General features: G+C 27.0%; 1 protein-coding gene across 1 annotated transcript; it reads left to right on the forward strand.

Moving 5' to 3' along the window:
- The first annotated feature begins 196 nt into the window (after nt 1–196).
- On the forward strand, nt 197–4748 carry LOC127239268 (serine carboxypeptidase-like). The gene is made up of 8 exons (XM_051257344.1): nt 197–534; nt 1875–2046; nt 2334–2450; nt 2540–2683; nt 3361–3511; nt 3597–3688; nt 3775–4033; nt 4534–4748. The coding sequence occupies exons 1-8, from the start codon at nt 197–199 to the stop codon at nt 4746–4748; spliced, it is 1488 nt and encodes a 495-aa protein (XP_051113301.1).
- The last annotated feature ends 6858 nt before the right edge of the window (nt 4749–11606 follow it).

Here is an 11606-nt window from a genome sequence, read left to right on the forward strand (position 1 = left end):
TTTTGTACAACTTAATTAAATACACTAATATCGACATAGTTAAGCAATCTGAAATGGATAAGATGAAAGAGTTAATAGAACTAACCTTAAAACCAAATACTTTGTCTTATATAAACATGAGTTTCAAAATTGTTTTCCTTCATCAAAATAACATAAATCAAAATCTATTCTTCACAAAGATAAATCATCTGGCAGAATGATTTCAACATATTTCCATTGCATAATTCTTCTGCTTCTTTCCCTTGTCTCATCATATGCTGAGACCAACAATAATTTTTCATCTTCTTCGATTTTGAGCACCTCGAAAAAGGAATCAGAAAGGCTGTTCAAGGGTTTAAACCAATGTCCAGCTGAACTAGACAACATTAATGTCGTAGGAAATGATCCATCTGCACCCAAACTGGTGGAGAAGACTATTCGATTTCAAAAACTTATTGATAATCGAACCGATATTGCAAGTCGTCGAAAAATAAGTATTGAAGAGTTTGGGCATCATGCTGGCTATTTCAGTCTTTTGCACACGAAAGGGGCCAGGTAAACATTTACATAACTGTATGCTATTCTAGTTTTTTAATTGGCAATATTTGTGATTTAGCCAACACTTCAGTCTCCTTGTTAAAAGTAATTCGTAATACCCAACTTGCAACCTGCACCTACCATCGAAAACCTTTCAAGTTTTCGAGGTATTTCATTTAGATTTTTTTATATAGGATCTACTACAAAACATGATTTAAATAGATAAAGTTGGATCCAAAAAGTTGTGTAGGAAATCTGAGGCCTAGTTTGGTTTTGATGGATTTGGATTTAAGGTTTATTATTAATAAATTTCAATTATTTGGAATTTTAAATATGTTGCTTGGTATTATGAAGTATTTGAAACAACTTAATATGAAAGATCATTTCAAATGTTAGGAATGAATAATTTAAAATTTGGTATTGATTGGTATATATAAAATTCAATATATTGTGAACCTAAACAAATGGATTTAAGATAATTATTTGAAATCACTTTAGTTCAAATGACTCCACCAATCACCTAAAAGGAAACAATATAATATGAATTTCATTTGAAAAAAATGAACCAAGTGCAACGTCTTTGTAATAAAAAAAAATGTCTAACCACTATATGATATCTTTGTGGCAGAAAACAAACTCATAAATTAACTTCATTTAAATTATATCTCATTTCTTGTCTAAATAATAATAATGAGTAGCAGAAGAAGAAGATGTAGTAGAAAAGAGTTGATACCTTTAAAACTAAGGGTGTGTTTGTTTGGGGGATTTTGTGGGATTTCTACTATTCCCACAAAATTTTCCCTCCAAAAATATCAAATCAAACATTTATTTTTCATTTTTTATATTATACTAAAAATCAATTTTACATTCAAAACATCACATCAATTCTTATTTATATCACATCGTACAACTATTCAAATTCAAAATTTTTACTATTCAAATCCCAACCCAAAATCCAAACCCTCAAACAAACACACCCTAAATTAATCCCACTTTGTCATTAGGGGTTTGTAATTTAAGTATCTACAATGCAGAAGAATGTTATCGACCTTGTATTTTCATATTTAACTAAATTTATGCATTTGATCTACATGACATGAATTGATTGGATTAGGGTTTCGTAAAACCCTAGCTTCAACTCATTAGGGATTTGTTTCTTTTGTCTCCAAACCCTATGTTTTTAATATTTAAACTCTGCGTTTCTTCGAAAAAACTTTTTTCACAGAGCATCCCATCATACATTATTTTAATACCAAACTCAAACAAAAATTTGTCTCCAAACCCTAAGTTTCTATTATTTAGACTTTGCATTTTAATACATGATATATATGGGCATTGATGAATGGTGGTTCCTGCAGGATGTTTTACTATTTCTTTGAATCAAGAAACAACAACAAAAATGCCCCAGTGGTCGTGTGGTTAACCGGAGGACCGGGATGCAGTGGTGCCCTATCTTTGTTCTATATCAATGGACCATTTCACTTGGCAGACGATTTGTCACTAAAATGGAATGATTTTGGTTGGGATAAAGTACTCCATCTCCCCATTCCTCTTTGATATTATTTATACAACCATTACAAAAAAAGTATCATTTTTGTAACGAGATTTTTTTGTCTCTAAATTTATTTTTTCCGTTACCAATAACATTAGAGACATAGATGAAATTACATTAGCCACGTGAACCATAGAAACACAATTCCGTTACAAATATACAGTTTTTTTGTACTAAACATATAAGCATTCGAATAAGCCATATAAAAATGGCCTTTGAGTTTAGCATTAGTAAAACCTAATTCTAACATTTATGCAACTTGTAGGAGTCGAACATCATATATGTGGACCAGCCAATAGGAACTGGTTTCAGTTATTCAACGAAGGACAACATTCGGACCTACTCAGAGGAAGCTGCTGTTGATTTCTATGAGTTCTTACAGGTCTTTTCCATTTAGATGTCAACTTTTTCAGTATAATTTATGAACAATCACCATATGTTTTGTCCATAACTTGAAAACATACATATCAGGAGTTTTTTAAAAAGTATCCTGAGTATGCCAAGAATGACTTCTTCATCGCTGGAGAATCATATGCTGGCCATTACATTCCTGCTTTTGCCACTGTGATCCAACGAAGAAATCAAATGAAACAAGGGATTAAAATAAACTTGAAGGTATGACAATGCTATATTCTTCGCTCTTTTAATGACAAAATTACTTATAATTTACTTGTGATTTCAAAAATTTGTACCATTCTTTATTATGATTAAAAATTTTATGACTCTTTGTATTTTCGAAATATTACAGAAAATCTCTTGTTTAGGAAATTTTATGCAATATTTTGAAAAATTCAAAAGAGTTTCATGGAATTTACAAGAAATTATGTATAATATTTTTTAAAATACAAATGGGTTTTGTACAATTTTTAAATCAAGGGATAATATGATATCGATTTTTCAAACCATGCGTCAATTATAAGTAATTTGAAATTTTTTATGTTGTAGGGTATAAGTATATACACATTATTGTTGTTGTAGTTTTTCTTATTTTTATTACTTTAAAATATTGTCAGAATTGAAAAAATACATGGTCTTAATTATGTGATCCTTGTTTCACCAATCTTATTGGATGTAATATTTTGAATATGTATAAAGATTTTAATGAGTAATTACAATATATATATATATATAAGTAAAAAAAGGAAGAAAAGTAAAAAATAATTAGTTAAAAATAAATATTTTAAATGCAAATTGTGTTTCGATTGTGTTGTACATGTATTTGTTAATATGGGTTTCAAAATTAATTTTTTCATCTATCCCTTTCTCAATATGTATAACATTATTTAATATAGGGAGTAGCCATTGGAAACGGCATGACAAATCCATCGATCCAGCATAAAGAAAATCTTGATTATGCTTTAAAAACAAATATAATCTCCTTGTATCGATACATGAGGCTGCGTAGTTCAGCTTCTAAATGTCAGAACGAAGCAAAAGATTGTGGTAATTTCCTAATATATACTCAATTTAGTGAATTCACTTTGATTTGATCGATTTATTACATTTTGTTGCATCTTTTTCATTGCAGAAAGAACCGATCCAACGGCTTGTTACAAAGCCTTCGTCACTTGCAATACTCTTCTCAACAATATTATTAAATATGCACCCAACAATATGAATGTAAGCAGTTTATGCAACGTGATTTATTTAGTTTAGAATGTTCACATTTGTAAGGAACTAACCTTATTCACCTCTTTCGGTTTTAGTCCTACGACATTCGTAAAAAAGCTGTAGGTTCCAACAATTACGACTATTCGAAATTGAATAAGTTTCTCGATCAAAAGCCAGTGAAGGAGGCTTTGGGTGTTCCAGGAAGACCGTTTGTTTTATGCAGCGATAGAGTTTTGAGGGCGATGGATTACGATAAGATGAGAAACTTCGCGGTTTATATTACACCATTATTGGAGAGTGGAGTGAGGGTTTTGGTATATGCTGGCGAATTCGATCTTGTTTGCAGTTGGCTGGGTAAGTTCACTTGATCACTACCATATATATATATATATATATATATATATATATATGGCCGTGGATCATGTGCTGATCCAATCAAATCGAGTCAGCATATCACATAATGATATATAACATATATTTTTGTATAACATAGTATATGCTAATGGAACTATATATATATACATATATGGGCGTGGATTATGTATTGATCCAATCTCGAGTCAGCATATCGCATAATGATATACAACATATATTTTTTACATAATATAGCATATACTGTGTTATAAGATATCATATGTTAGAGTTATAACATAACATATGTTGTGTCATAAATATGCTATGATTATATATAATATATGTTGATTACCTTTATGTGATATGTTGATTTAATCAAATCAGCACCATGTTGATTTGATTGAGTCAGCACCGGATCCACAACTATAAATATATATATATATATGTGGATGAGATGTAGATGGAAGCTAATTTGGATTGTGCATACATTTGTTCCTCAGGAATTTCGAAATGGGTCGAGGAACTAAAATGGCCTGGTTATTCATCGGCTCGATTTTCTGATTTCAAGGTGGATAATAAGAAATGTGGTTCGGTGAAAGGTAAAGGACCTCTCACATTCTTGAAGGTCTTCAATGCCGGTCACATAGTCCCGATGGATCAACCAAAAGCGTCGCTGGAAATGATGAGGAGATGGATGCAAAACAAGCCTTTATGAACACTACCAAATGGAGCCAAGCAAACCACCATTACATGGTGATTATTTGACCTTTTGGGTTCATAATAATAATAATAAGAATAAGAATAATAATGCATATGTACACTCTGGAAAAGTATTGTGAAAAATACTATTGGGAATAAAATTACCATAAAATCATGGATATCTTTGCTGATCTCACACCATTTAGCTCGTTATTGTTCTTCTTCGAGCAATTACTTTTCAACTTGGTGATGAGTCTAATGTTGGAAAAATAAGGATAACAATGTTGAAATGTAAAAAAATAGATAAAATTGTAGAAAATAACTATTATTGTTAAAGAAAACAATAAATCGACCAGGAAACTAGTTTTCAGGCCTAAGTAGAAGAAATCTTTTCAAGAAAGAGGGCCAATGTTTTGTTCAAGGAGAGATATGACCAGAGAAACTGTTTAATAGGGTGGGAAAAGGCCAAGCCCTATACCTAAATATGTTAGCATTGCAGTCTGAGTCCACCTACCTATTAAATTAAATAATAAAAAAAAAACCTAAATTGGATCAAATTTATATGTGATTTTACAAAATTAGGTGAACTTCCCGTATGTACCAAACTTATATGTGATTTCATAAATTCTGTGTCACGCGTTGAAAATAAATTTTAAAATATTAATTTCTAAACTTCTAAAATTATAAATATATTATTTTTTTTTTATATTTAGCCTCAAATAACATTTAAAAAAACTTCTAAAACGAGTGAAAAACTAATTATTTATGAGTATATTTACTGTTTCTTGAGGTTATATAATAAGAATAATAAGTATATTTGTAAATACAAAGATTTAGAAATGAATATTCTAAAACATATTCGTATTTTGAGCGCGCATGTCAAACACCGTTAAATAAGAATGGCCGAGGGGTTAGACGTAAAATTTATAAAATCACGAGAGAGTTTGACGCTTGGCACGGTTTTGAAAGTATGAGGGATTTTGCAATTTTAGAAACCAAATGTGAATTTTGTGCGATTTAGCAAAAAAATAAAATAAAATAAAAAATAAAAATGAAATAAATAAATTGTTGTTAAAATTTACCTCAATCAGCACAAGACTTTCATGAGTATTTATTTATTTATCTATTTATTATTATTATTAAAAAAAGAAAATTTATAAGTTGTAATCGGGGGTTTTGAATATTTTTAATATTTACAGAAAAATTCAAAAAATATATTTTTATATATTAAATAGAAATTTATATATAGATATATATTATAAAAAGATCGATATAATGGACAAAGAGAGGGTTTTTTTATTTACAAAATCAAAATTTACTCTATTTAAATAAAAAAGACTTTAGGATAAAATACATTTTTGGATCTTCTTGATAAACTTCACAAAATATATTCTTCTAGATAACAAATATCCAACACTCAACAAAATTTTATTTCTTTATAAAATGATATACTTATTTTGCTATTATATATAGCGTTGAATGGCTTCTATCCAACTGAATGAGGACAGTAGCTATGTAGTTTCCTTTTCATCAAGTTTACTGAAATCTTGCCCTTTTTTTTTTTTTTTTTTTTGGTTTACAAAAAAAAAAATAGTGACATATAGAGTAAATAAGTGTTAAATTGAGGTTAATTTTGCCAAAATTAGTAATATAATAAATTCAATGGACAAATTAAAAAAAAATAAAAATAAATTTGACGGATAAAATGAGTATTGTTATAATCACAACTTTCGAGAAATACAACTCCATTATGGTACAAACATCTTTCAAAAAACTTATACAATCTAGATATGTTTAGACAAATGATGAATTATAAGTTCTTGCATATTTTTGTATATTGATTGTGCTTATGTATCATAATTTGTTGTGATATCTACTTGTGGTTGAAATTTATTTCATGTTAGAAATGAAGGAAAATGAAGAATTTAATAAAATGTCTCACAATTAGGGATCGAATTCACAAGTTAATGTTAAAACGTTGTTATGGATAAACGTCAAGGGCAATATTATGAATTAAAATGAACATATATCGCAACTAAGATTTGATTTTTTCTTTTCAATTATTTAAAGAGAAATCATGGTATTAAAGAAGAATCTATGATTGAATCATTATCCATTTTCTTACTTGGAGGATTCGTGGACACAATTGGAGATGAGAAGAAATCAACAAAAGATCGTCATTATCATTCCATCGAAAATCTTAGATTTCGTTTATTTTTATAGTAAGTATTTAAATTATTCTATTCTAGTTTGAGATTGAATTTAGACCCTGGATATAGATTGTTGATGCATATTTTGATATGATATGAATTTCTTTGGTTGATTGATATTTGTGCAATTTTAGTATATAATGCACACAATTATTTTTTATCGATTCTTTATCACTGTCGGATTCTAGATTATTATAAGAATTATGTATCAATCGAATATTTGCATGTGAAATTGTGTACTTATTTGATGAAGTGATAACTTGGTTGACGAATATCACCTAAAAATTGCATGATCATATATAATTTCTTTATTATTATAATTATTATTTTGCAATTGATTGGGTATTCGAATTTGGTATTTCTCGTAATAATTTCAATTGAAGAAATTATTTATGGTTGTAGCTAATTTATTCTTTGATTAGGGATATAGTTAATTGTTGGTACCATTAGCACAACAAAGTAAATAAAAATTGAATGTTTGATTGTGTCTAATGTAATTAATCAACAATATTATTTGAAATCAATGATCGGATCCTTGAATTTGATCTCTTGTTCATTTCTTGGATTCAAGATATCTATCTCATTTGATTTGATTTTTATTTTACGAGTACTTTATTTTAATTGGTTTTTAAGAATGTATTTGAGTGTTGTCAGACTTTATTTTTTTGATTATGTCAAAACAATATTATTTATTTATTTGTGTTACATAAAAATTTATTTTCTACAAAATAATATTCATGCATATTATATTGAAATAGTGTTTAATATATTTAAACACATATGTTAAATAGAAAAATATCATATTACTTGTTTTGACATATGGTCAAACCTCTCTCATTGTTGATGTTGTCTTCATATACCAATTGCAACAATGTTGACCCATTAAGTTGCTGCAACAATCGGTCAGCAACTTTGAATTGTTTTGTTCCTTCTCGGTTTGGTGGATGTACAAGAGAAAAAGAATGAGTTAGACCATCTGTAATTGGGTATCTCTATTACTCTTTGTTATTCACGTCACTTTTTCTCTCTACCACGTCAGCGGAGATACTCTCTTCTATTTTATATTCACAACAAAGATACTCATCCTAATTTTTTAATAAATTTTTATTTTCATATTATATATATATATTATTTTTTTAATTATAGTTTTAATTTTTAGTATTAATTATTATATTATATTATATTATATTATATATTAATATCTTATTATTAATTATTTATGTATAATTAATTATAAACTAAATATATTTATTGTTTAATATAATTTTATATTATTTAATTGCTTTAAAATTTATAATTAGATTTTATTTAATAAATTACATTAAATTTATTAATATTGATTTGTTCAATAGAATTATATAATATTTGTATTTATATATTTTAAATTTTAAATTGATAAAATATATTAAATATTGGTATCATTTTGTAGAATATAAAATATTATGAATTATAAAAAATACTACAAAATTATAATATAACAATAAATTACAAAAACAAAACATATATAATTTATATTATATATATATACCTAAATTGGGACACGTGACAATGGAATCACATCTTCTCAGCATCTGCAGAAATGTTGGGAAGCACGGTTCTATTAATTTTTATTTTTATTTTTTAAAAAATTATGATGTGGCGCATCTCCTTCTTCGAGGAGATGCGCTGTTGCGGATGCTCTTACATGGTCAACTTGGCATCAGAATTATGCAGTAACACACTATATCAGTTATATGCAAAACAAAAATTAATGTGTTTGTTTTGCATGCTCACCATGGCTATTGTCTTGTAAACCCTGAAGTGTTTAATTTTGTTGTAAATAGGGTTTTGAGAGTTGTGTTTAGAGTGAGAAAGTATGTTCAATGCTCTCAACCATGCCCTTTCTTTTCATCATGTTCTAAGTGTTTGACACTTTAATCCGTTAGATAGTTCGTCGGAGGAAGAAGTTATTGTAGTTCCAATTAGGAGAAATGTCCAGATTCTGAGTAGCCCTACTATGTAGTAGTTGTCAGTACGAGCTTGTGACAGCATAAGCCCGTGGAGGAGTATTCCAAGGTAATCATTGTAGAAGTATGAGTTGAAGGAGGTGTGGTTTGTTTATATTCTATAATTAGTTGAATTTTTCATGATTGGTAACCCCAGATGTAGTTGATTTAAATCGAATCGGGTTAACAAACTTCATTTACTGCTTTTTATTTCTGCATTCGTACTGTTGGCAGATTGTTATATTTGTGATATAACTATGCTTCGAGAGTTAATCCTATTTTAGATGTTCGAAGAAATTTGAGTGCAACACCTATTTTCCAACAGCATATTAATATTAATTCTTATTTTAAAAAATATCAACTAGATTATTCACATAAAAATAATAAAATAATATTATTAACTTAATAAATTTCATTACCTTGAATATAGTATCACTAACCAAACGTATATATTCCGGAACAGAAGACATATATTGTATATCTATAATTTATTTTTTACACCAAAAATTACACCAAATATATATCAATTTAATAGTCATCTTAATTTAAATTTTTAGCACTTTTAAAAGACCAAAATATACTGTAGCACAAATTTAGATTTGTTCTTTTGTTTTGTTTTTTTTTTTTTTTTCACTTTTTACTATTGAATTTTATTTTTTTTTCAAAAATTGTAACATATCTATAATATATATATATATATTCAAAATATCATATTCAACACCTATTTTAAAAAAATATCAAAATATAAGTATGAAACCAAATAAATTAAATACAACAAATCACTCTGTTATTCCCATAAATTATGTTAAATCTCAACTTGTTTTGTTCTTTTATCTTTTAAATCATTTCTTATAAATATATATATATATATCCATATTTCATGATAAAAAAATAATTATTATTATTATTTCACCTAAATAATATCACAATCAAAATATTTTTATATTTTCTAATAATTAATAATAAAAATTTTACAAAATCTAATACACAAGGGCTTGTTTGGCTGATTTTCCATTCTTTCAAAAAAAAAAAAATTAATCATTTCTTTAGTTGAGACTCACTTTGTCAAACACTTATAGATCAAATATTGAGACATTTACTAGCTTGAGGAATAGGTTGTAGCCTACGTCAATATAATTTTAGACACTTAAATATTTATTTTAATTTTATTTTAACTGTATATATTATCTCATAAATAAATATTAATTAAACAAATAAATAATATCCAACAAATAAATCTATAGTGTAATTTAAGGTATAAATTACTACAAACGTAAAAACGCCACATATAAATTAAGGTATAATTTACTATGAATAAATTATATTTAAAAACTTATACCTTATATAGTAAATTACACCTTATACCACAACTAAATAGAGGCACAAAAGATTTAGGTTGTTTTTAGGTTCGTTTAAATTTTAATTTTTATTACTATACAACTTATAATTTACTATTTTTTTTTTTATAGACCATCAAATTCAATCATTATTTACACAGCTTAATAATTTTAAATTAAAACATATATACATACAATCAAAATACAACAAAACAATTTAATCCCAAAAAAAATAAAAACAAGGAAACAATATTTAGGAGTCCTCAATTTTAATTGTGCAGTTAAATTTACCAAAATTCATTAATGGTATTTGCAATAAATTGAATTAATTGTTGGGTCCAAATTCAAATCGCATTATATAAATTCTATACTAGTAAAAGGTCTTTTAAAAGAATCTAAAAATAAATACGGGTGCATTTGGTCAAAGACAGGTGCATTTGATCAAAGACGAGGCAATATCATATTAGTATTAAGTTGGTCCAGTCTTAATATTAATTTTTCTAATTTTATTCATATTAATATTTTTCCAAACATTTATGCATGTATAATGGAAATATAAATTTAAAAATATAAGAGTAAAAAATATATAGAATCAAATAATATCGCCATGAACCTGCAATTTAAATATTCCTAATCACATAACAGAAATGGAAAGAAACAATTATGGATATACAATGCACAAAAGGAATTAAATCTTGGTTATATAGCAAGTAACTATAATTTACAGTACTGGGGATAAAATTGAGTTTAATTTTTTCAATACATATAGATAACTCCATCCGTCGTGTAAATGTGTGCTCGTTTAACCGGGCACGAGTTTTAATAAAAGTGTGTAATAATTGTTAATTTTTTCTTTTATAGTAAAAAAATAGTACAAAAGTGAAATAATTGTTTACTTAAAAATGTAATGAGAATATTTTTCCAAAAAGAAAAATGAATATAGATTTGAATGAACGAGTGAATATTAAATATCAGAAAAGGAATATAATCATAATTGAATACAATAAATGTAGGTAGGTATCCTCCTAATTAATTATATGGTTACTATTGAATATTGTTAATTATTTGGTTTGATACAATCCTTAATTATATAAAATAGTAAACTGAATTAATTTTAATGCAATTCCTATTCTTACCAAATATTTTGACTGCCAATATATAGTGTGAAAATCATTTTCCTTCAACACAATAAGATTTTCACCATAACCAATTTTCTTGGAAAAAAAAAATGATTTCAACAAATTTCCATTGCACAATTCTACTGCTTCTTTCTTTGGTCTGTTCATCCGTTCATGGCTACAATGATTTGTTATCTCCTTCGGTTTTCAGAGCCTCAAAAGTG

Source organism: Andrographis paniculata, unplaced genomic scaffold (assembly GCF_009805555.1).
Source record: "Andrographis paniculata isolate CXL003 unplaced genomic scaffold, ASM980555v1 Contig77END, whole genome shotgun sequence".
Taxonomy (NCBI): domain Eukaryota; kingdom Viridiplantae; phylum Streptophyta; class Magnoliopsida; order Lamiales; family Acanthaceae; genus Andrographis; species Andrographis paniculata.